The following is a 27,683-nucleotide window of genomic DNA, read 5'->3' as shown; positions in this document are numbered from 1 at the left end:
CTCCTCAATTCCTACTATCATATTGAATCGTCACGAATGTCAATCAGACATATAACAGGGTTTAATTTTCAGTTTACATTTTACTTTTTCTATGTTTATTTATCATAGTCATCATCACGTCAATCATTGCTAATGAGAATCAGCTGTATATTTTACTCATAGTGTAAAATGAAGCATACTTTTCCACATTTGTTTTATCTTGATTAAAGACGTTACGTAGTTTGTGCAAAGTTCCTCCATCGATTCCATATGCATTTCTAAGACTAACAATCAGTATTGAAGCATAAGAACTGAAACATAAATCCCTAATCAATCCAATAATGTTTTGTAAAACAATCATGTCCAATGTTAAAAATGTCATTTGCAAAAATTTGATTCTCTGTATACATATCCCATTGAAACATATATCACATGCAGACCCTTGTAATAAATGACACTTTATTAAGCAATGAAATATTATCTGTCCAGTGTTAATGGCAAAGTTCCTTTTTCAATATATTTGTCCCTTTCTCTATATCTATATATTATTTGTCATGTTCATTATTTATTTATTTGTTTATGAAGTTATATATTTATTTTTTTGTTAACTGGGTTGGCTCCTGCTGAGTATTACAAATAGGACTGGGGCAGTTGATTTATCACATACTAAAAATAAACATAAATTAAGTAATAAAAGCATTTGCAGAATTTATAAGAATTTACACTGCAGACAGTATAAGTGTGGTAGGCATATAAGTAAAATAGATCTGTAATTCTAGTCAACAGTTGCCTTTGTGATCTATTGTTATTATTTGTTTACTGTGTTCTGTGAGACTTTACTGTCCACAAGGTAGTCCCATTCATATGTTATCAGTGTTGTAGAAGACGATAAAGTACAGGAGGAGTATTAAGAGTGATACAGCAGAGTGTAATTATGTATGTTAAGTCAGATGTGTTGCTAGTGGAGCCCTTCTCAAGATTAACCCTTATATAGTTACCTGGATAGCTGCTCATTTGTACAGACAATGGCCAAGAATGGTAATAAACAGTTTCAAGTCAAGTTGAACATTTGTAACCAGATTTGTTTCTAAGGAATCGTTATAAAGTCCTGCTCTTTTTTTCTTGTAAAAAATAAGCAAGTATGAGTAAAGTTCATTGCAGATTAGGTACCTTAAGTGTGTCCTGAACAGGATTATCAGAACATTTAAAGCTTGTTAATATATAAGTCCATTACTCATACCGGTGATGAAGTATATAACAAGCAAGTCAGAGGGGTAGGTAAAGGGGGGAGGTAAAGCTGCTGTGTACAAATGATGTGGCACTACAAGCAGATTCTGATCACAAACTTCAGATATGACAGGGAATTGGAATGCAAAACTGAAGACATACAGGATGAAACTGAGCACAGACAATACACTGGTAATGCCAGCAAATGGCAGAAATCAGAGAAGCTGAAAACTGAGATAGAAGGGAAACTAGTGGAATGGATTAACAGCTTCAAGTGTCTGGGCACTGTATTTGTGGATGAAGGGAAGTCTGAATGAGTTGTTCAAATCTAGAATCAGAGCTGCTGCAAACAACTGGCAATGAAGTATCAGAGATATAGTGTGTGACAGTAGAATGCCGAAAAAGCTAAGACGTTAAGTGTACAAAACAGTGGTGTGACCAGTACTTCTGTATGGAACAAAAACTTGTGCAGTAAAGGCAGAGCTGAGGAAGCTTGAGGTGATGGAAATGAAGTGAATGAGATGTGCAATGGGATGCACAGTATCAGACAGATGCTGAAATGAATGAAGTGAATGAGATGTGCAATGGGATGCACAGTATCAGACAGATGCTGAAATGAATGAAGTGAATGAGATGTGCAATGGGATGCACAGTATCAGTCAGATGCTGAAATGAATGAAGTGAATGAGATGTGCAATGGGATGCACAGTATCAGACAGATGCTGAAATGAATTAAGTGAATGAGATGTGCAATGGGATGCACGGTATCAGACAGATGCTGAAATGGGGACATCAGAGTAGCAGCCAAATGCACTCCAGTTGCAGAGAAGGCTGAAGAGAACAGATTACAATGGTTTGGGCACATATGCAAGAAAACAGAAGGCAATTTGGTGAAGAAGGGGGAAACAGGCAGAAGGCAAAAGGAAACAAGTATGTCCAGCAAAGAGATGGATGTATTGCATAACAGAATACCTGTGACAGTTAGGCATAACCATTGAAGAGGACAGTGGCAATGAATTGAGAAAGATGGGGTCAGTTGGTCAACACCCTGACCCCATGCAGAAAATGGAAAAAAGGGGGTTGTTGATGATGATGATGATGATGATGATGATGTAGCACCAGTAAATAAGATACTTGCCAGGTGAATGGCTGCATGTGAAATGTCTTATAACAAACTTTTGATGTAGACCACTAAAATACACCTAGTGAGAATGATTTTCCAAAAAAGCAAAAGGAGGCAGGCAACCATACGTTTATGACCATGTACTGTCATGAATTTCTTAGACTGATCATCCAAGATATTTTTGTTTGGTAAGCATTGATTGCATCTAAGTTTGAAAATTTCTGACCCATGTTCAATACTCCTAAAAGTTCTTTCGCTGAAGATCTGAGATATAGCCCAGTAAGCTCTATGGTTAACCGTTAATTTGTAATTGCCACATAGTTTAGTAGTTCATCAGATTTCATTGCACTTCTCACAGAAGCTGCCTATTATGAATGTTTTATTGGGACTATAATTTTCTTCTTTCAGCAGACTAGTTTCATTTTTGTACACATAGCATAAATAATCGATATGAATGCAAGGAATCTGAATTTGTCTTCTGCAGGAACATGAATAAATAGTTTGTTTAATAAACATTTTAAAGAATCTAATTCAGAACTTGCATGCTTTATTTACCCACTTTAAACAATTGTGTTAAACCACCAGCTTCCCAGCAAGGTTAGTCAACAGTTTTCATCTTTTATCAAATGTAAGGTTTTCTGTTATTCCTTGCAATCAAGCATCACATCTGTAGCTACCTGTATTTTTATAGTTTTTCCTTTATACGTTTTTGATAAAATATCATTGGTTGCAAAAGAGAGGATCGTTACCTGCTTATTATGTGTTTGAGACATGGATGCTAAGAAATTTACCTCAAGGTGAATCTTGTTGGCATCCACACTGAGAACACATAATATGCAGTTACACGCTTCACCACATGCTTGGTCAGAGATTCCTTATGTATTTATCTGTGAGAGAAAAACTTAATTCAGTGAACCTTCTCATTAGGTGTGGGGGTAAGTGATTTAACTAGCTTACCATTCACATGTAGGTTTCTTCAGGATTCACTAGATTTCTTAAAGTGATTTGGTGATCAAAATGTTTCTTACCTTTGCACAAGGTAGTGCACAAAGTGCCAAACACCATTTCTGCAATATTATAAAAGGTGACTTGCAGCTCCTTTTACTGGTTGAAACATATTTTATGTCACACAGTGACATCATGGTAGGGAAACCGTGAAGTGCATCCATAGACTTTAATATGCTCAATGCCATGCATGCATGGAGGTGCATCATTACAGTCTGTGGACACAGAGCACGCTTAGTTTACAGTGACATCATGATGGGCCACAGTAGATTTATTTAGGCTGTGGCTTATTAAGAGGTTTACAAAGCTTTTTATTAAAAAAAAGGGCCAAACAAATACTAACGTACAATCACATAGGTGCATTTCAGCACTTAACTCATTAGATGTGGCAATCCATCTACAAACATGACCAAATCCCTTTAAACCTTAGGTTGTACATACAGTCTCAGTTATAAGGATGGTTATTTTCCTGTATGCATTGTAAGTCTCATTAGCAACAAACTATTTCCCCCATGCTTAGCCATCTCACTACTTTATTATTATTACAGTCATTGCTATCTGCATACAATACATTGATGGAATAATGGCACATGTTACTGGAACATTCCTGCTTCCATCATCTTATGGTCCCCATCTTTCAGTGATACTGTCTTGAATTAATCTAACAGGCTTCACTTTAGTATAATGCTGCAAGCAGTTTACCCGGTCTTACCACACAATTAATCTATATACTATAACGAATATAATGTGAACAGCTTGAGTCATGAACCTCATATATATTCTGAAAAGAAGATTCAAAAGTGATTGACTATCAACTGTTTTACAGCTAGAGATGAGTAAAGAGTATTGTAAATGATCTCACCAGTACAAGGAGCAGAATAAATGTTTTAGGAATTGTATAGGCCATGCACATATTAAGACTAAGTTTTAAAAATCTTCAGATGTATGCCTTAACTATTTCCTCTTTTCAGTTTTGAAAAAGTAGTTGGCGTGAAAGTATGCTGCACGCCAATGAGTCAGGAAATTAGACCTCTGAAGACTCCGCCAATATAGTAAATACCACAACGTCTCAGGTGGATGTGCTCACAGTGTGCAATTCTACTATCTCCAAAACTGCTATCACGGACTCCACGACCAGTTATTTTCAAAATTTATTGCACAAAATAGAAACAAAACAAACCAGGTTAAGCGCTTTCACACACTGAAGCGTGTGCTTCCTCAGAACAACTTCCTCTATTCAAAATATTGCTTAAATAGCCAAGTTGGCGCTCAAATCGTTTCATTTAAAACAGTTTAAAGCTGTATTACCATTAACATGCAACAGATCTAAAACCTGCATGACATTGCATACTCACAAAAATATAGAATAACATAGATATGATACATATACTGTTAGTTCTTATATGTTAATCAAACAAATAACTAACATTTCCATCAACCAAAGTGCATGAACAACCATATCAATGTGCAAAATAAGCGAATGAAAAATATTAAAAATATTAAAAATGTTGTCCAAATCCTACTCAGTATCACATTGCCCATAGGGAAAAATTCAAAGGGAAGATTTCATAGACTCTAAAATATGTATGTACATTAAAAACTCCTGATAAAAAATCCTTAAAAACCTAAGCACTATACTTATTTAAATAAATAAATGTATGTATATGTTATATACAATTAATAATAATAACAATAATAAAATTTGTTGTTAATAAATATATTAAATAAATAAATTAATTAATTAATTAAATTAATTAAATTAAATTAATAAATAAGTAGTGATGTGTAATCCTGTTAATGAATGCAAATACTTATAAATCTAACATGGGTTTCACTGATATATATTCGTTTATTCCTGGGAGTGTAGTGGCATCTGTCATAATTTGCCAATAGCATTCCCTGAATGCAAGATGCCCTTTTGTATTACCCCCTCTAGGGTTAGCTTTAATTGCTTCTAAAATACAAAACCTGAACTCATGCTCAGCTCCCTTATTAATTATATGCTTTGCTGAGGCATTTTTCTCATCCTTTTTCCTTATAGAGTATGTATGTGCATATATCCTTTTCTTGAACTGTTTTTCGGTTTTTCCTATATAATAGGATGGACAGGCTGTACATTTTGCCATGTATACTATGTATTTAGTGTTGCAATTCCCTTTTTTCGTAAATAATTTTGTTCTATTGTAATTTTCCAATACAATCTCCTTTTCTTCTAAAATGTATTGGCACTGATTGCACACACCACATTTCCTAGTACTGCCTTTGTTATTTGTTGCATTTCTCTTTAAATTACTTTCCAAAAGCGATTTTAAGTTCTGTCCCATTCTGTAAACAAACCTTGGTTTTACTCCTAATACATTCATCATCTCATCACTACTTAAAAGTATATGCCAATGATTTCTAATAATTTCCTCTATCTTGTTACTATATGGACCATATTCTATTACAAAGAACCTGCCATATGTAGTAAAATTAGCTCTATACACTGATTCATCTTTGTTAAACGTGTTGTTCTTGTACTTGTTTCCCAATAAAGGTGCATACTTCTTTCCCCATTCTTTAATAACCTCATTATTCACCTTTTCCATCATTTTGCTTTTATATTCCCTGTCAGTAAAAAGTGAGGTAATAAATTTAACCTCTTTAAGCATGTCCTCGTATTCAGATGTCATTCTAAGTGCCCTTATACATTGTCCCTTGTAAATATTTCTCTTCGTCTTAATCGGATGACAACTCTTGTAATCTAAATATGAGTTGGTGAACGTGTCTTTTCTATGTATGTTTGATTTATATATTCCATCCTTTCTAGTTATCAGTGTGTCCAAATACGGAACTCCCACATTGTTACAAGTTGAGGTAAACTTTAAAAAATTGCTGCTATTGTTTAAGTAGGTAAAAAATACCTCAAAAGATTTCAAGTCACCTTCCCACATAATGTATATATCATCCAAAAAACGAGAATAATACTTTATCCTGTCCATATATTCACTAGAAAAAATTGTCTTCTGTTCCCACCATAACATTACCATGTTAGCAAATATTGGGGCACAGGCCGAACCCATTGCCACACCGTTTACCTGTCTGAATAGTTCTCCTTCGAAATAGATGTGATTATTATCAAGAACTATGGACATTAACTCATTTATAAGTTGCACTTTATCCCAGTCCATCTCTCCATATCTGTAAATACACTCACTGAATGCTTTCAACCCGTCTTTTTTGGGGATACATGTAAAAAGATCCACTACATCAATGGAGGCAAATAATACATTGTTACTACTAATGTAAGTAGGGAAGTTAGCCAAAAATTCCCACGAATCTTTAACCAAATGCTCAACTTTGCTGTAAATGTGCTTCAACATGGTGTCAATAGCAACCCCTATGGGAAAAGTTTTGGATTTGCTGCCTGATATAATGGGTCGAAAGGGTGGGTTGTTGACATTTTTATGCACCTTCGGTATACCCACCATTGTGGCTAAAGTAGGGTATTCTACCCTAAGAAATTTGTACAAGTCATCAGTAATTCTATTGTCAATTAGATATTCTTCCAAGTACAAATCTATCCTTTTGTAAGCTATATTCAACTAATAATTAATACAGCTTTAAACTGTTTTAAATGAAACGATTTGAGCGCCAACTTGGCTATTTAAGCAATATTTTGAATAGAGGAAGTTGTTCTGAGGAAGCACACGCTTCAGTGTGTGAAAGCGCTTAACCTGGTTTGTTTTGTTTCTATTTTGTGCAATAAATTTTGAAAATAACTGGTCGTGGAGTCCGTGATAGCAGTTTTGGAGATAGTAGAATTGCACACTGTGAGCACATCCACCTGAGACGTTGTGGTATTTACTATATTGGCGGAGTCTTCAGAGGTCTAATTTCCTGACTCATTGGCGTGCAGCGTACTTTCACGCCAACTACTTTTTCATTGTCAGTTACGCTTGTGGTTCTCTTTTCAGTTTTATATTACTTTCATTAACATTAGAGGTTACATTCTTTTTTGCTAATTCACAGAGTATTACATTTTAAAAGAACACTGCTTTTAGGACATCCCTCTACTCTTTGTGGAAAAATACTTTTAATATTACTCCCCACCCCCATAAGTTTCAGTAAGTGTTCTAGTTTACAGCATTATACACTGTTTATTCTGTTTAAATATTTAATTATCTGAATGAAACCTCTTCTTTTCCATTTCTCTTCCTGAAAACATATATTAAGCTCCTTTAGTTTGCCCTTATAACATTTATCATTAGGTTCTGAAACTGCTTCGGATGCCATTTTCTGTAAAGATCCATATCTTCGAGTAATTCTGTGCAAATCAAGCCTCCAAGAACTGTACACAGTGTTTTGATTGGGCTGAACCAACCATCTTAAGCAGTAATAATTCTCATTTTTTTCTACTGTTTACTTCCTTTTATTTGTGATCCTTGTTACTTTCTACTCTTTATTGAAATGCTCAGCAACTTTAGAGACGTGTATGTTTTAGTTTCTTTATCTCTTTCTTCTTTTGCTCAGGTTAACACTTTTTACCAGCCATATGCACATTAAATTTAACTTTACAACCATCTTAGCATTTCTACAGCCTCTTTCTCACGTTGTCTCATTTCACTTTTTTTCTCCTGCTAGTCTATCTAGAAAGCTATATATCTGTGTCTAATATGGTTCCTTAATGGCAGCTTGGTAGGTGGTGAAAATATTGTACAAAAGTGTTTCACCAAATGTCTGAGATTCTGGAATAAAACTTAAGCAGGGAGAATGGCCCTGGCATCTCATGTGGGCAACACTACTTACATCCTACTAACTGAATTTGTCCTACTACAAGGTAAATAACATTCCCCTAAGGATATTGCTTCAGAGTCATCACTTCTAGGCCAGTCGTTTTCAAAGAGGAGTATAGCAATTCACTGTGGTCTGTCACCTGCAAATAAATGCACCAGGCCTTCTCTATATTTAAAAGGCCATTTAGTCATACCTACATAATTTAACTTGTTTACCATTTTTGTGTAGGATGTATTTATTTTCACATTTCAAGTTCTGCTATATAATAGCACCATACTCATAAAACCAGTTCATCATCCATTCATATATTTTTTTATTTTTATAATTTAGTTACGAGTTTTCATTATAGCACTTTGTAAAAGGTCTTACGAAAATCCAAAAATTACAACCTCATCTCTTCTGTTGTCACTTTACTTATCACAAAACAAAATCCATCAGATATGCAAGACAAGACATACAACATGTGAATATATGCTGTTTTATACCATATAAATGATTCTCCATAAATGCCACCCTTTCCATTAATTCTAGACCTGTTAAGAATGCAATTTTCAGCTTCTATTTCATAGGTTAGTACTAAGCTAACTGCCCTTGCGAGCTATTTTTAAGCCTAGCCAATTATCCCTTGTGAGACTCAAACCCTGCACCTTGTGTTTGCAAGGCAAACACCTTAACCATTATGCCACCCTCCCAACCCTTTCATTTTTACAGCCAGTTTCTATATACTGGCACTATAACAGTCTCCCTCCAGTCATAAGTAACTTTTTTTGTTCCATGATGCAGTTAATGTGGGCTGCAAACTTTCATTTTAGTTTTAAATTCATTCCATGAAGAATTTAATTTAAGCCTTGTACCCTTATTTATCTTTACTTTTAGAAGCTATACCATAACATTTCATCCACGGTGGTGCAGCGGTAGCATTGTTGCCTCACAGCAAGAGGTTTTCCCATTCGATTCTCGGCTTGGGTTGGGAGTGCCTTCTGTGTGGAGTCTGCATGTCCTCCCCATGGTCGAGAGGGCGTTCGAAAGACATACGTTGAATGGGCGTGCCTTCGTTGAAGGTTGGGTGTCGGGCTGGCAACTCGACACCATAAAAAAAACAACTGCCAATCATTAGTCGACCGGAGTTCTGCTGTGGCGACCCCCTAACCGGGAAAAGCCGAAAGACAAACAACAACAACCATAACATTTCAGGTACTTCATATTTTAATTGTAGGCAGATATTTTTGATATTGTCTCATTTTTGGTTAATAAACTCAGAACAAAAAGGTTCATTTTGCAAATAATTTTTTCAGTGTTCATTTGTAAGTAGCTGTCATTCTGTTTGTGTACTTGCCAAGTCCCACTGTTGTCTCCTTTCATTGTATGTATTCATCATTTATGTTTTGGGCATCTGTGTGTGCTGAACGCAAATATTTCAAATGATACTTTCTTCAGATGTAACTCAGGTAAAACAATTACCAAAAATAAAACACAAAAGACACACTATGTACAGAGAGATCAACATAAACAGTGCATTTATAAATATATAAAAGGTTACATAAAGTGGTCAAGAATGATTGCAGTATTTAATCTTCATTTGTAGAATGATATTACAGATATTAGCATATACCTAGATCTATGTTCTCAAAAATTGAGTTGTATTATCCACAATCCCTACACTGTGTCCTGCACTCTAGGTGAGCCTCACGTCTAGTTCTAAGCTATATTGGTTATTGTCTGCTACCTGTAGAATCTAATCACTCCATTATCTAGTGCAGTGTATAGGGGATTAGGGGATGTGTCCAGGGGGGAAAAATTGCAAATTAACTTGAATTTGAGATTATCTGTAAGCTGAACATGAAGTAATGGGTACAACATGAGGTCTTTAAGATCAGTAGGGAGGGATTCCAAGATATTGGGCCCTGTGGGTTTAATTTTATGGATTTCTGGTGCATTACTACTTAAAAGTTTCCCATAGTTTGGGGCCTATGGGTAACTTTATGGGTTTACAGTGCATTACTTTGTAATAGTTGTGTAAAAAGAAAGTGATAAGAGGCTGACTCAAGAAATCAAATTTCTTTTAATACTGAAAATATGCATCTCTCCTCATTTTTTTTTCTAGGTGAAGGAAGAATGTCGTTTATTGAATGCACCTCCTGTTCCTCCTAGAGGTAGTCGGCCAGTTCCTACCCCAAGCCCACCAGTCCCCCCACGATTTTCTAAGACCCAGCTACAGCAAGCACATTCCCCAAGTCCCAGTCTGTCTTATTATTCATCAGGCCTTCATGAGGTGTAAGTAAGAGCTTGATACCAATTGTTAATTGTATGAGATGCAAGTAATATAGCTGTTAATTGTATGAAATGTAAGTGAGAACATGATGTCGGCTGTTAACTGCATGAACTATTACTGTGGTTTATTGTAAATGTAAGTTGTTAACTGATACATTATATGAAACATAAGCAAGAATATGGTACTAACTTCTAATTAAGGATGGCTTCATGACTAGCAGTACTTTTATGACAGAAACAACTCACCTGCTCCCAGTCACCAGTGTAAATGTCTTGTAGTTCTGTGTAACAGAAACACGTTTGTAAGCAGGCACTTAGTTACCCTTCTAACTTGCAGAAGACCCTCTTATTGTTTAATAATGCCTTTCACTTCAGCAGCATCACTCTTCAGACTTGGACCTGTGAGCAATGTCTGTGATGGTGGTTGGTTACACAATGAGGGTTTGTGAGTTTGGATAGTTCTACTAGAGTAAGCAGCCTGAGGCAGATAAGTTTCTTAAAGGCTAATATTCCAAATGTTACATTGAACTGAGCAGTCTTTTATCACTCATTTTCTCACGGTGATCTCTATTTCTTTTATATTTTTATATAATTTAAAGAGCATTGCTGTGGGGTGTACTGCAGGGCTTGAATAATATTTTACAGAAGTTCAATGGCAGTAAAAAGTAGAAGCTATTCTTTTAGGGAATGAGTGAAATATTTCTGTATTTCAGTAAAGCATGATGATCTGTTGTTAAATGTGAACCATACAAGTACTGGCAGTGGTTACACATATTTATCTCACAGAGCAGGCCTTAAAAGATATTTCATCCAATTAAGGCTAATTACATTTAGCTGTCCTCTATTATTGTAAAGCATCTATTATTGTAAAGCAAATGGAACATGCCATAGTACAATCTAGAAGAATTTGAGAAAGCCAGTATCTGCTGTGTAAAAATGGCCACATGTCAACCTGATAATCAAGGAAACATCAGTGGTATGTTTTTATTTCATCTGATATTATTTTATTGATTACCAAGAGGACCAATTCAGATTTCCCCATTTAAATGTATTTCCAGGTAGATGCCTTCTGGATCAGCTCACTCAATGGAAGGAGTACCAGGGAGAGGTTTGTTAGGGGTTTGTGAAGGTAATTAACCAGTTCTAGGTATAACTTTAACTGCAACACATTGAGGGTTGGGCACTTTTAGTGAAGCCTCCGTTTTGTCTTGTGACCCATGTAAACCATGCTAGTCAATCACATGCCCACATTACGAAATTTTAATTTTGAAGAAATCACATTAGTTAACTTAAACATATACTCCCATAGCCTGCCTATGACTCTATTTGGATTATTCAAGCGGTCTTCGTCATCTTTGCCTGTGTGTAAGATGTCATCAAGGAAGTACTGTTCAATGAGAATTCTCAAGTACTCAGTCCATCTCCTTCTGCCAATGACTGATGCAGACTCTATGCAAAATGTAAGAAAATGACATCATAATCCATGCTTATGCATGTTAATATCAAACATCTGCTTGAATGATTCTTCCATCTTCCTTTGCAGATGGTCTTCTGCCAAATCTGACTTTATAAAATACCCCCCTACATTTCATGGTAGCAGATGCTGCATATTCATATCACAATATTAGTGATAACATAAGAAGATCCACAGATAAGCCCATCTCCTGCCTCTGCTTTTAATATAGGAACAATAAGCATGGCTGTCTTACTGTATTCCACTTTGGAAAATGTTTCAGCAGGTTCCAAATTCTGTGAGTTTAGCTCCACCTGGGGATGGAATGAGTACAGTGCTGTAGAAGCCTTTTAAAAGGTTTGATTATCATTTTCACCTAGCTAAGTCCTGGCCTTTATACTTTACAGTGTCTCCATGATGTTGACAAATAACTGTATGATATCATCAACATTTGTTGGCAGTGACACTGTGGCCACCATTTTGTGATGCTGTGTGTAGAGTCTTATTGGACAACCAGTTAATTCCCATTATTTCTTATCTGTACTTTTGCGATCAATGCTGGCCTACCTCTTTTCATCACGACTAACATGTTTTACCATTATAGGCCTCTGGTACACTAATTTACTGTCCGGTGATATTTTCTACTGTTTACATCTTTAATGACACTTTTAAAACATTTCCTTGTAAGTTGTATCCGCAGTAGGGCCAATGTAAATATAATGGGCACCTACATAAGAAGTAGTACTCATTGCGTTTAGCATGCAGTCTTGTCATTAGTGTGATTCATAAACATAGATCATGAGGATGACATACCAACACAATATGTACCTAAATTACATACATGCACGTGTAGTACACACATGCACTAAGGGTAGCGCTTGCAGGGATTTCATTGTTTGATTGCCTGTGGAATGTGTTCATGGTCTGCACCTAACAAGCACAGCTTATAAGAGCAGTACGTGTTCTTGGGTGATATGTATGGCACACATAGGCAGCTAGTGGGCACAGGAGGCATATTTGTATAGATATAACTCTTATCCAGTACAAAGTACTGCCTTACACAAAACTTCACTGACTTGGACAAGAGTAACTCAAAAAATATTTAGTTCATTGCTCATGACTGACGAGGACAGTTCATTTCCAAGTCTGCCACTGCAGGGTGGATCTAGATTTCTCCCACTGATGCTCACTGTACTGCACATCAGGAAATGCTGTTGCATCATTCATAAATTAATATTTCAGTCTGATGTTTGCACAAGTAATGATGATGTAGTTGCTTAGTTGTGTTATGCTGAGGAAAGCATCACCATTACTTGATTATCAGGCATTGGGTTGCATTTTTTATATCACATCCACAGCTGGATGCCCATAAATCCTATGCTTGCTCTCAAATGTAGTCCATGATTTACGTTTGTGAATCATAGACTGTACTGTGGAAATCCATTTGCTTACTGACTATACCCGGACTTCACCAGGTGTTTGCTGTACATGTTGTTACACCTTTGCACACTGATCCCTTTATGAATTGTGAGAAGCTCAGTTATATGCTTCAGACCACAGCAAACCTTGCACAGTTTTTATGTATCCCAATTATAGATTGTGTTGCCTATGTGTCTAATTCCACTCTCAACTATACAGCTGCCATTTCATGACTGGAGGTTATCTATTCGTTTGGCTTAATTTTTCTGTCAGTTTCATTCATATTATTCTGCTCTATACACTTTAAATCATCTTTTTAGATTCTCTGTTAATTTCTTCTTTCTTAGGCTATCATTTTTGAATGTACTACCCCTTGCACATTGGTACTTTTACATTTGCATTTCAGCACTCTGCTTATTATTTGAACACTTTTCATGTTATTCTATTTACAAATTTGCTAATCGTGGCTTACCCGTTGAATTTTGTAGTATTTCCTTTGATAATCAATGGTACTGTGCTGCATTTTACCACAACAAAAACATGCTTGTTTCTTGTTGAACCTAATTAACTGTACAGTCTATCATATTTTTTTGCATTTCAGGTATATATGCCTTATAGTTGTTTGTTTTATTTTTTATTTATCTGACATTTGTTTACTAGGAAAATCTGTCTGGGATAATATCCCATTTTCAGCAGAGGCCTGGGGAGAAAAACACCACATTGATATAATATATTAAGACTTAAATAAAGTCATTACAAAATCTAATACAGAAGAACAACATATTAACTAAGTAAAAATTTCAATTTCAGTTTATACAGTGTGAACCTATATATACATACATACATACGTAGTGCAAATATTTGAACAGATATAACAAATTGCTCTATTTCCACAGATGTGATAATACTTTTTGCCTTATCTGGTATCAGATAATTTGCATATACTTTCAGCATATGTGCCATGCTCTATTCTGTTTCATAATCCATCAGATAGTCTCATTTGAAAATGGTAGTGTTCTGCTAATCTGTACAATTCTGCCCTATACTCAGACATACTTTCACTTCTCATTTGATCTCGATTAAGAAATCAAAATGAATTTATTCTGTTGTTAGTAATAGTTGAGGCTTATATGGTTTTGCATTGCCTTGTTAATATCTTTAAACATTCGTTTCTGCATGTTTTCAGGTGTAGTAAATGATGTCATATGTGTTCGGTGCTCACTACACTAAGAAGCATTGAAACTTTCTTCTCACCTTCAATGTCACTAAAAATAAGGTTCCACTCTCTCGTTATACATTTTACACTCTTCTAAAGTTGCATCAAAAGCAACAGACCCATCAACTGTACTTATTTTAGAGGTACACTCCTATTTTCAGGCTTGTCTTACCCTTTACATAATATCCTCAATCCCCCATCACACATGATTTTGAAGATATTTAGTATACAGGAAACCAGACCACATAACCAACATACTGTTGGCACCAATAATTTAAAGTAAGAGATATCACATGTTACATCTCCTTTTTAGCAGCAAAAATAAATTATTTTGAGGTAGATTTTTGTAATATAATTCATTCAAGTATATAGACTTTACACTGTCTTTTATAGTATGCTTATATTTTGTCATTTTTGTCACCTATTTTGTAAACTTGTGTTTCTGACTAGTATCCTGTATGCTATGTATATTTCAGCTGATTAGGCGCCCTGATTTTTGGATGGTTGTACCTACTCTTTAAGAGCCTTTGTTACCTCTTTTATTGTCTGTAGGTTAAAAGTTATAAACAGCAGTAATATTTCCATTATAGCCTGCCATCTTAGTTTTAATTCCAACATAATTTTCTCACCAGTAGAAGGTAAGAAAATACCTAATACAGTGCTCAGCAGAGCTTTATGGAAAATAACTTTGTAAAAAACATTTTTTTTTATTTCTGGACATTGTCTTTGTTATATAAAAACATTGCCTTTAGTTAAATATTTTTTATGCCAAAAGTCACTTGATAAATTGGTCTCTAATTCACTGATTAACCTCCCTACTACTATAGAAATTAATTTTGTACTGCATTTAAATTTTCAAATCTGGATAAAAATATCTCATATACCAGTGAGCCATTTTGTTGCTTAGAAATCACTGTGCATTGCATTGCTTTAGTTTTTCACTTCAGCATTACTCATGCAATGCTGTCCTTCCCACCAGTATGGGGTAATCATCTCACCTACCATTTTTATTTACTCTCTCTCTTCCCTTCAGCCAGTGTTTTAGCCTGGAGGCCTTAAAATGCTTCTTCGTGTATGACAGCTTGTTATGTTATTTTACCAGTGTAACAGTTCAGTATATGCCTTTTCGACAAATACATGGAGCTTTAGTTGAGTCTTCCATTTACTTACTTTATGAACACTACATAAGGTGGCCTGTAGAGATAAACTTAATGCAGCATTATTTAATGTACTACAGTAATGTTTGCACATGATCTGTTGATGTATAATTACATGTAGTATTTATTTAAATGTATGCTGTTTATTGAATATTTGGGATGTGAACCATCCCATGTTTGAATGTTAAAGCTGAAACAGTTTCAAAGCAGTTATCAAATGTTAGGTGACCACCTAGTGTTACACTACTAAAAGTAAGATTTGTTTTAACAAAATTGCTTGCATTTTTCTGATCTGTGCAGGACGTCAGAGATGATAACCAGCACCATAAGAAAAGAAAAGCAACAAAGTACAGTTGTGTAAGTAAACTTACCTTAACAGTTGATGTTCGAATGATCATTGGTGCAGTAGCCTTAACTATACGAGTTATAACCTGCTAAGGATATAACAGCCAGCCAACTTCCAAAGCTTTTTGGGCACCTTTCATGCACCCAAACCATTAGTCAGTTCGAGCTGAGCTGACTAAAAAGTCAGTTTGGCTGACAAGCCCTTCAAAGCTTTCATGCCAGTAGAGCTAAAGCCTTGACAAGGACAATGTTAGGAAAACAAAAGTAATGGTCCTCACCCTGGCAATAAAAATACATACAGAAATAAGGGGGAAAGAGGGAGAGAGTAGCTACTGCAGCAGTGATCATTTGAACATATAATGTTATGATAAGTTTACTTGCACAGTTGTAGTATGTTATTCATATGGATCACTGCTGTAGTAATCTTAGCTATATGGAAAGACCATCGTAGCTTATACTGACTCAGAGGAGGAAGGATGAGAGTCCAGGAGCCCCTGGAGAATGGTCCCATCAAAGCCTATCCTAGACCTGGAGAAGGTGTCTAGTTTATAGTGATTTGTAAAAATATGCACAAAGGACTAACCTGCTGCCTTTGGAGTACTGCTAGAATCCAGCCTTTCCAATAAGCCACATATGAAGCCAAGGCTCTGGCAGAGTGTTCCATGATCCTGCCTGGAATAGTAATGGTGTGGTGAGTATAACAAAAGGTAATAGCATGAGACAGCCACTTAGAAATAGTCTGCTTTAAAACAGGTTGTCATTTTTTCTTACCTTCACAAGAAATGAACTACTGATCCGAGTTTCTAAAAGATGTTTATCTGTCAAGCTAGTACCTGAGTTGTCTGTGTACATCCGAAGTATGACGTATCCTTTCTCCCTCATTTTTATTTTCTCAACAGTGAATGGGGAGATTGATAGTTTGCCTCAATGTAAACTCGGATACCACTTTAGGCATAAATGAAGGATTAGTTCTTAAAGAAAACCTATCTTTGTTAAAAATTGGATAAGGTTGACCAGCCATAACAGCTTGCAGTTTAGGTACTCTTCTTGCAGAGGTCAGAGCACTTGATTCTCAGTCTGAGATGGGGGATAGCTTGGCCAGCTACTAAGCTGACAAGGAGTGCAAGCTGGCTGTTGCAGCAGCAACAGCCTAGAGCACATGACCAGCTATCAGTCAGTATGTGAACTGCAGCATGTCAAGTGCATGCATGGAAGCACACATGCATACTGACACCAGTACCGTGACAGACACATGTCCAAAGCTGCTACAGGATATGGGGAGTTATAATTAGCAGGAAATCCCTGGTGCCGGTCTTTCTGTGACCAGTACTTCCTCAAATTGAACAAATGAAATATACATGCAGAATAATGGTTAGGAGGAGGAATGAGGTTTAAAAGAAAGCAAAGTTTGAATGAGCTATGTCATGTTGGACTGACAATGACTAGATAGATTGTAAGTGATGTAACTTGCAACTAAAAATATGAATGCAGAAAGTACTTGTTACTTAGATGAAAACTGAGTGCTCAGAATTACCTAGTAGGTGTAGCAGTGCTATAGTATTAAATGCATAGTAAAGCGATAGGGGGTGATATTACTATTACTGTAAGAAAAACAAGTCAACACTAAATGTCTGTGATTGCCTCTGTCATAAGTGATAATTTAATAAAAATGTTTGTTGCCTTAAAAAAAGGGAGAACAAATGAACTGATATGGTTGTGGGCAGACAATGGGAAGAAAAGGACATAAAAATGTATTCTGTTTTTTTAAAGTAGTGTTAAATGCTTTAGCAAACGTCAGGATAAACATCATATAAAGTTGTCCTTTATCTAGTGCCGTTGCTTCTTTTTCAAAAAGTAAAGCAAGATTCAAGATACAACAAACTCAGTCTGTCATAGGTTCGATTGTCAATCACATGACCTACTATCCTTGAAGAAGCTTGACTGCCTATAACCATGTGTGTTTGTGTGTGTGTGTATATATATATATATATATGTATATATATATATATATATATATATATATATATATATATATACACACACACACACACACACTATATATATATATATATATATATATATATATATATATATATATATATATATATATATATATATATATATATACCCACACACACACACACACACACGTTTTAAGGAAGTTAATAAGGGACGTCTTCTGAAGCTTATTCCATAATCTTGAAAGACATTATGTAATGCAGCTGTCACTTTCTATTTGTATCATTAACATTTATTTTAAGCATTAGGCTCCCCAGTCTAGTATTAGCTCTCCCCTCAGTACATTCCAGACACAGACGTTCAAACAGAACAGGATTATACATTGCCTTATAGAGGCAATTATCAACTGTAAGTGATCTGTAAGGGAGCAGAATATAAAGACAATTTCTGTTCCATATCGAACAGAAGCAGATCCCCATGTCATTTTGGATGTGGTTCTTTTCATTGGATTTATGTTGTGAGCTTACACAGAGCACCAATTAGGCTACTGGATCTAAAATGTTTTGGGGCTGATGTGTCCGTCACCCCTTTGTGAATTGTTACCATTAAAGCCTGCCACCACTGTCAAAAATGTTTCTACTTACTCGGTGCTGTTTCATGTAATTGAAATGAGTTCAGTCAGGTTTCCTTGATTCTGTTTAAGAAATCACCAAGTGTGTGTGCTGTAGATATGCTGTATACAGGCGAGGAGAGTTACGTTAATTTGTGTCTTGATGCAAACAGGCTTTTAAGTCTGAGTGACTGAGCTGTTTGCATGCCCAGAAGAGCAATTAGTCCAGCAGGAAGGGAAGAATATTTTTTTTTTGTTTGTTTTTTTACATAAGACAATTTATCCAGATAGTAGTTATGAATGCAGAAAGTACTTGTTACTTAGATGAAAACTGAGTGCTCAGAATTACCTAGTAGGTGTAGCAGTGCTATAGTATTAAATGCATAATAAAGCGACAGGGGGTGATATTACTATTACTGTAAGAAAAACAAGTCAACACTAAATGTCTGTGATTATGCTTAACTTTTTGCATTGGCTGCTGTGTGATAGTTTAAACAAAACAAGATTTAGAGAGGTAGTATCTGCAGTGATTTAGAAGGTACTAATGTACAAAGATGCAGCATGCAGTAGTGTTAAAACGCAGGTTTTAAGGGCCAAGCATCCTTTGATGTAGGTTACAATACCTTTTTTAAGGCATTTGAAGGTGTTTAAACTTCTTGTGCTGTGTAGGAGAGAAGTATGTTGCTTAGACAGGAGGTTTATGAAGGCCTTTTCCCTAATCACATTTCTGTCCCTGGTACTCTTAGGATAGTGAGTCCAATGGCCCCGAGTTCCGTAGAAGAAGAATGCAAGCTGAGCCTTAGTTTTAGGTGAAGATGAATGATGTTGTGCAGTAGTACAAAATAATTATTATTTTCATTAATGCTGCCATTCCTCCCCAAACTGTCTGAAGACTTGAGAGCTGTGCTGTCTTGGTGAAATGCTAACAGCAAACTGTAGCTGCATTGCAAATAAAGCAGAATTGATCCAGACTGCCCTATCTGCAGTTATTACCATGCCCCCACATGGAAGCTTTGCTACACAGACAGTAGTGGCTACATACACCTAGATTCCAAGTTGAGATATCATCTGATTCTGTAAATAATCCTGTGTTTGAAAATGTTGGTATTTGCCATCTGTGTGTCCTCTTTAAGTCATGAGTTAATCAAGAGCGACATCCTGGTATTTTTGATACATTTTCAGGGAATCTGCAGATATGTTAAGTTGCAGTTGAGGATGGGGAAACATCAGAGCAGTAATTAGTGTCCTGGTAAAAGGATTACATTAAAGAGCAGGACTAACTGTGAGTGATGGTACAGCTGAAGTAGCCTGCCACAACCTTTGTGCTAAGGTTGTGAGACAGGAGACTTCTCGCACTCTTGGCACAGAGCATATTGCATGTGACTGAGTTCTATGAGTGCTTTGCTCTTCATAGGTTCATAGGAAATTACAGGCTAACAGCTAAAGAGCTCTTACAAGCCTAGCCAGTTTTACCCATATTTTACCCAATTTTCTTTCCCTAGGGAAAAGATAGCAAGAGTCAGCAAGCAAGGTTTAGACTATTTTTACAGACTGCCTCTGTCTATAAGGGGCATGGGCACCACCCCAAGAGTGAATCTGTGATTTCCCATCCAATGGTCCAGATTACATTTGAAGTTGGCCAGGGAATGGCTCTGTTTCACATGACAAGAAACCTATTGCAAAGGAGAGATAATCTCTGGGAAACATATCTGTCTCTCTAGCATGATCTATTCATGTCAGAGATCAGGTTTCGATTTTTGGAGTGGGTAACCCTCATGCAGTTAGTTTTGCGAATATGCAATATTTCCATCAGGGCTGGGTCAGATGCCAGGCTCTTACTTATAAGCAGAGCCGCATAGAAGAATTTCCTCACCACCATGGACACCTTGTGGTCAGAGTTAGGATTACTATATATCTAAGTACCTAGATCTCTCACCACTGCGTCCACTCTTAGGGGGTGCTATCAATACTATAATTTACAGGGGAATTTGATTTCTCAGAGGGTGTTATTTTATATACTTCTTTGCATTTAGTTTGAGGCCATGACTCTGACACCAGTCATTAGTCTGCATCAGACCTTTCTGTAAGATATCAGCATCTTTTGGGGAATCAGTGATTGGCCCCAACTTACAGTCATCAGCAAACTTGGCCAGCCAAAGCCCATCTATATTTGCCTTGACATCTGAAAGGTATATTCCAAATAGGAGGGGACCCAGCACTGAGCTCTGTGGTACTTCACTAGTGACTGGCCTCTTGTTGGATGTGGATTCCCCCACTCTAACACCATGCATTCCATCCATGAGCCATTTGGCTATCCATCGGGTGATATACAGGTTTATGCCCAGTTTTGTGTGTTTATCTATAATACCCTAGTAGGGTATTGTGTCAAACACCTTGACCAGGTCACGATAGGTGGTATGCACTGTCTTATCTTCATCTATGACCTTGGTAACCTTCTCAAAGAGGTCCACCAGAGTGAGCAGGCAGGACCCGCCCTTGACAAAGCCAAACCGGATTAGGTCTAGAGTCTGGAGATTTCCTATGTTGTTGTTAATAAGGTCTATGATTAGTCAGACTTATGAGTCAGTAGTTTAGTGGGTCAGTTGATGCTCCCTTTTGTGCAGAGTGAGCACTGTTCATGTCCTCCACTTTACTGGGACAAAGTCTATCTGGAGACTGTGGTTAAATAGAGATCTAAGTGTGTTTGCTAGGTCATGTTCAAGCTATTTTATTAGGCACCATGGGATTCCATCAGGGTCCATTGATGCTATGTTTCTAGCTTTAGAGAGTACAGTGATAACCTGTTCTTTTGTGATAACAGGCAAAAGAACGGTAGTGGTATTTTATGGGGAGTGACCAGAGGTGATGGGGGGGTGAATATGAGCTGAATTTATTAGCCAGCAGGTTTGCTGTGTCTTCTGGCTCAGTATAGGTAGTGCCATTTACAGCCAGCTCAGCACATCATTGGCGGTTTCCCTTAAGATTTCAGACGTAACTAAAAAATGCTTTGTGGTCATCCTTTGCTTGGGAGGCTATTTTAGTCTCATATTTAGCTTCTGAAAACTTGACTAGTTCCCTGATTTGCCAGTTGAAACTAATGAGGGAATGTTAAGTTGTCTATCTCGCCTTCATTCTTGCTGGATGGGTTCGGAGCCGACCTCTGCTCCGACTCGGCCACTCTAAAAGCTCGAGAGTTGGTTCCGCCGGCTCGAGGCTCCCCTTATATCCCACAATGCTAGGCGTGAATTACCCCAGATCTCGTTTGCCGCTACAGCGATCGAGGTGTTTGGTTTCTACCGGCTTCAGGTGAGTTATTGTAGAATAAGTATAGTCTACTTAAACCCCTTTAATTTAATTCATTATTGTTATTTCCCTTAGTTTAGTGGATTCAGACACTCCTTTTTCCTGTTTTTCCACTCTTTCTTCCACAAAGAACTTTTGTTCTTCCCTCAGGCCTTTGGGCCTTTCCATCCCCTTAGGGAGTGTTTGTGTTTCTTATTAGGGAACTAAAAACTTGGGATAGTATAATTTTTAGTTATAATTGTTTGAAATTTAGTTTGGGTATAGTGTAATCAGTGTGTTTGAGTGTGTGTTTGGTTACACTTTCCTTAACAATGTCTAAGGATTCAAAGGTCTCAGGCTTCAAGAAGTGTGACTCGTGCTGTCAGAAAATGTCTCTGACAGACGGTCACACTTCTTGTGTGTACTGCCTGGGACCTTTACACCTGCAGGACTCTTGTGCTGTATGCCATGGCTTCAGCCCTAGAGTCCTGCAGGAAAGAAAAAACAAACTAATACTAAGAGGTTTGCTTAAGCCTGAAGGTTCCCTTACTGCTACCTCGGGAAAACCTTCCAAGGCTTCTAAGTCCTCGACTCCAGTTTCTGAGTCGAGGCCTAAGGCTTCGAAACCTACTGCTACATCGGCTCCGGCTGGAGCCGATGAGTCTTTGACTACAGCTTCTGTGGTTCCCTCGGCTCCGGCTGGAGCCGAGGTATTGGAAATTCCTGGGTCGGCTCCGATCAGACCATCGGAGCCGACATCTAGAAAGAGGTCTAGGTCACCATCCCTTGGCTCCGTTCATTCGGCTCCAGCGTCTCCCTTGCTGTCTGAACGGAGCCATAGATCTCACTCCTCTAGGTCATCGAGGCTCTCGGATCATGACCTTCAGAGGGTAGTGAGTCGACTTCTAAAGTCCAAGGCACTGGCCCAAATGCTTCAGAGCCCGACTCATCAGTCGATGCTTCAACCTATTCCTCAAAATATTCCTCCTCCGACTCCATTGAGCTCGCCCGGGGGCGTCTCGGAACCGAGACTGTGGTAGCGTCGGAGCCGATACAATTGTCTTCGGTTCCTTCGTCGGCTCCGATTTCTTCCTTTGAAGAATCTCGGCGCCGGACTTCCCTCGTCGGCTCCGAGGGGGTGAGTGGCATCGGACCCTTGTCCGACCCCGCTCTCCCTCTCGGTGCTTCGGCGCTGGTGAGTTCGGCTCCGACCGGCCTCGGAGCCATCTCTGTCGGTGCCGAGGGGGGTTCTTAGCTTCTCAGAGCGGGGACCTCTGGCTCTGCCTGACAGGGGTGCGTTCGAGGTCATGCAGAGTGTGTTGGAACCTGGTTCAACTCCACAGTCGGCTCCGTCCACCCCTCCCTCTTCGGTGCCTCAGGTGATGTCTACTCTCTCCCGCATCCCTGACCGCAGAGAGCCAACTCTTCAAGAATCCCCTGTGGGGATTTCATCCTCTTCCGAGGCCTCTCCTGATTTGGCAGGGGAGCCCCCTAGGAAGAGAAAGTGTAAGAGGAAACACATAGACTCACCTGAGTCTGTCACCTCTGACACAGACTTAGAGGATTCCAGGGGTTCCCCCCGTTCCCCTTCTGAAGATGTCTCCTTCACAGACATTCTAGAGATCCTTAAACAGAGGGGAAATTGGCCAGCCCTTAACCCTTCGGAGGATGAATCTGTGTATCTTGAAGCGTTCGGCTCTCGCCCTTCCACCACCTGGGTGTCCCCCCCCTTTGACCCCCTCATGCAGGTGGTAGCAAAGAAGGCCTGGACAGCTCCTGACTCAGTGGACCCCACCCCCAGGAGACCTTCAAAGTTTATAACAGCACCTACTGATAAACAATTTCTGACCAAAGGAGTTACTGTGGATGCTATGGTGGTAGCTGCTGCCACCAAGAAGGAACTAGCTGATCCTTCAGTGCCTGTCCATCCCCCTAATAAGGAATCTAGGTCTATGGACAGGTACAGGAAGCGGATGTTTTCGTCAGCGACCTTTGCCATGTGTTCGCTGAACTACCTATGCCATTTCACTCGTCTCCAAAGAGACTTGATCAAGGAAGCGAGTGAGATGTTGAAGGATCCTATGGCTGCGGGTTTTCAGGACAAGATGAACGCCCAGCTGGCTACCCTGAATTCTATAGCTAACTCCTCCATGCGCCTCCTTTCATATGCGGCTGATGGAGCGAGCAGAGCCGCAGGGACAGGTGTCGCTTTACGCCGGCATGCCTGGATGCGACTATGCAATTTTGCGGACCCCTTTAAAACGTCTTTCACTAATTCCCCGTTTGATGGATCATCTCTCTTTGGTCCTCAAGTGAAAGAAACCTTGACTAGGTGCGAGACGGATGGCAAAACTCTGTCTGCCGTCAGAGTCCGTTTTTCTACTCCTTCTAGACCTTACCCCAAAGGCCAGAAAAGTGGAAAAATGTGGTTCCACAAAAAATCTCAAGGGAATTTGCCTGACGCACAGAGTCGGTTCCCCTCCAGAGGCAGAGGAGGGAACAATAATGGTAGACGTCGCCCCAGAGGCAGAGGGGGTCCGCAGAACCAGGGCAATCGAGAAACTTTTTCCGATAAGCCCTTCCAGCATCCCTGAGGTGTTGCCCGACTGTCCACCTTCGGAGGCAGTCGGGGGAAGATTGTCACTGTACCCAGAAGCCTGGCTATCCCTAACTCAAGACAAGTGGGTACAGTCCATCATTTCCGAAGGCTATTCCATTCCCTTTGTTCGCATTCCAAACCAATCAAAAAAATCCCTTCCAGATGTTCCACCCGCTCAAAGGGATCTTGCAGCTTTAGAAATTTCAAAGCTGCTTGCAAAAAGAGCAATTCAGCCAGTTCCAGCAGACCAGCAAGGATCCGGAATCTACTCCAGGTTCTTTTTAGTTCCGAAGAAAACAGGGGACTGGAGACCAATTTTGGATCTCAGTATCTTGAACAAGTCTGTCAAGAAAACAAGATTTCGGATGGTCACGCTACAGTCCATACTTCCCATATTGGGAAAGGAAAACTGGATGTGCTCTATAGACCTTCAGGATGCGTACTATCATATAAAAATGAACAGATGCTCCAGAAGATTCCTCTGCTTCAGGCTGGGAACCAGTCACTTTCAATTCAGAGCCCTGCCCTTTGGACTCACCACTGCCCCCCGGGTGTTTACCAAATGCATGGCAGTGGTAGCTTCTCACCTGAGACGTCAAGGATTCCAGGTGTTTCCATATTTGGACGACTGGCTCCTCACAGCTCCCACCAAGCATCTTCTTCTAGTGGCCAGAGACTACACCTTTCGCATTTGTCAAAAGTTAGGCATATCAATAAATTGCGAAAAGTCTGTTTTATCGCCTTGTCGTGCTATTACCTTCATAGGCGCAAATCTAGACACAGTCAACATGTCTGCGAGACTAACAGATCAGAGAATAACAGACATACGCAAACTGGTCTCTCTTCTCTTCAACAGCAACAGAGTCAAAGCCAGATTAGTTCTGAAAGTATTGGGGATTATGGCGGCTGCTATCCCTCTACTTCTATTAGCCAGATTCCACATGAGAATCCTTCAATGGATGCTCTTCACACAATGGTCATACCAGCAACTTCCGATGTCCCACACCATTATGATTACGCAAACATGCAAGAATCATCTTCTGTGGTGGATATCTTCCCCTCAGCTCTTCCTGGGAAGACCCTTTGTTCCTCCCCCTCCAGTTGCTACTCTGACAACGGATGCCTCCCTGATCGGGTGGGGGGGGCATTATCAGGGCAGAACTGTCCAGGGCATATGGCAACCAGACGAATGCCACTTGCATATAAATGTTCTAGAGATGAGAGCAGTGCTTTTAGCGTTGCAAGCCCTTCAAGACTCTCTCCCCTCGGGAACGATAGCAATCCAAACGGACAATATGTCTGTAGTGTGGTATATCAACAAACAAGGCGGAACCAGGTCCTATCCCCTATGTCGAGAAGCACTCAGACTGTGGCAATGGGTGATTTCTTCTCAGCGGTTTCTGATAGCAACGCACATCCCCGGGAAGTCCAATCAAATCACGGACAAGTTGAGCAGAGCTATCCTCATGCCTCACGAGTGGTCTGTGAAAGATTCTATTGTGGAAAAAATATTTCTCAAATGGGGTCAGCCTTGCTGCGACCTTTTTGCTACTCCCCAAAACAGCAAGTGCAAAGATTATTTCACCCTCTTCCCCTTACCAGGCCAGCCCAGCAGAGACGCTCTAGTCCAAGTTTGGCCCCGGGGACTTCTGTATGCATTCCTCCCTTTCCACTAATCTCTCAAGTGATACAGAAAGCTATCGCTCAGAAGGCCTCATTGATCCTCATTGCTCCTTACTGGCCTTGACAGGTTTGGTTCCCCTTTCTACATCAATTTCTGTTGGAGCAACCCTGGCATCTGGACCTAGTTCCAGATCTTTTGATCCATCAGTCGGGTCAGTTTCATCGCTCCCTAACATCTCTGAACCTCACTGCTTGGTTCCTCCAGTTCCTACCTTAGCCAGGCTTCCTCAAATATCTCACACTGTTCGAGATATTTTAATAGCCTCACATAAATCTTCCACTCGAAAAATTTATCTTAGTAAGTGGAAACGTTTTGCCTATTGGTCTCAAGGAAGGGACTTAGATCCTTTCACTGCTCCCATCCAAACAGTTCTTGATTTTCTAGCTGAACTCTTTCATTCAGGCTCATCTCCTTCTACTCTCAAAGTTCAGTTGGCAGCTATATCTAACTTTCATGTGGGCATTTCAGAGTCTGCCATCATGTCCCACAAGCTTTGCAAAGCATTTTTGAAGGGAGTTTTCCTACTCAGACCTCCTATAAGAAATCCTCCTCCTTCGTGGGACCTTAATTTAGTTCTCAGTTCCTTGATTCTCCCCCCTTTCGAACCTGCAGCTTCCTGTTCATTAAAATTGCTATCATGGAAGACTCTCTTTCTGGTAGCTATTACTTCAGCTAGAAGAGTTTCAGAACTTCATGCACTCAGCTGTCGACCACCATATCTGTTGTTCCACAAAGACAGGGTATCCTTACGAACCAACCCGTCCTTTTTACCTAAAGTAGCCTCTCGTCAAACCTAAATCAAAGCATTGACCTCCTGTGTTTTTCCAGAATATTCTAATAGGTCTGAACAAAAATTGCATTGGCTAGATGTTCATCGTCAGTTAAGGTACTATTTGGATAGGACCAAACAATTCAGAAAAACTGACCAGCTGTTTGTCTCTTATGCAGAAGGCAGAAAGGGACTTTCTGTTTCCAAGGTATCACTATCTAGATGGCTAACATCTATGATTTCCATTGTTTATGAAATTAGACACCAAAAGCTGCCTAACAAACCTAAGGCCCACTCCACCAGAGCTTTGGCTACTTCTATAGCCTTCCAAGACAGACTGCCTATTGACACCATTTGTGCAGCGGCTACTTGGGCTACTCCTCACACTTTCATTTCACATTATAAGTTAGATTTAGCTTCTAGACATAGAGCTAACTTTGGTACCACTGTTCTCAAGAGTCTGTTCCGTTAGGCCACCCGGAGCAAGGTGCTAGGGACGGTCCCATCCAGCAAGAATGAAGGAGATAGACAACTTAACATATAGAAGTTATGTTCTTACCATAACGTTCCATGTTAGTTGTCTTCTTCTCGCCTTCTTTCTTAAGGCCCCACCCTCCTTCCCCCTGGCCTGGACAGACCTAGAGGAGTTTGATTGTGACCTCTCTTTCTACCACCTCTTTGCTATAGGTATATGCTCTGCTGTGCATATTTTCCTAGATCAGGCTTCAGGTCACCTTTCCTCTTCCCTTTTGTTTATAGAGGTGGACTCTCTTTTCCAGTTTTTCTGGTTTTATTATTAGCTGGGCCTA

The 27,683-nt window shown here is 39.0% G+C and overlaps 1 protein-coding gene across 1 annotated transcript in view; it reads left to right on the top strand.

The window, feature by feature from the left end:
* GAREM2 (GRB2 associated regulator of MAPK1 subtype 2) overlaps positions 1–27,683 on the top strand; it is a 1,175,250-nt gene that overhangs the window by 1,095,521 nt on the left and 52,046 nt on the right. Inside the window, exon 6 of the mRNA XM_044061617.1 lies at positions 10,215–10,384. Within this exon, the coding sequence (XP_043917552.1) occupies positions 10,215–10,384 (170 nt within the window). The remainder of the gene's footprint in view (positions 1–10,214; positions 10,385–27,683) is intronic.

Source organism: Protopterus annectens, chromosome 2.part0, assembly GCF_019279795.1.
Source record: "Protopterus annectens isolate FY-2018-M chromosome 2.part0, PAN1.0, whole genome shotgun sequence".
In the NCBI taxonomy this organism is placed as follows: domain Eukaryota; kingdom Metazoa; phylum Chordata; order Ceratodontiformes; family Protopteridae; genus Protopterus; species Protopterus annectens.
Note: the sequence above shows the minus strand (reverse complement) of the source record. Positions and strands in the feature narration are given on the sequence as shown.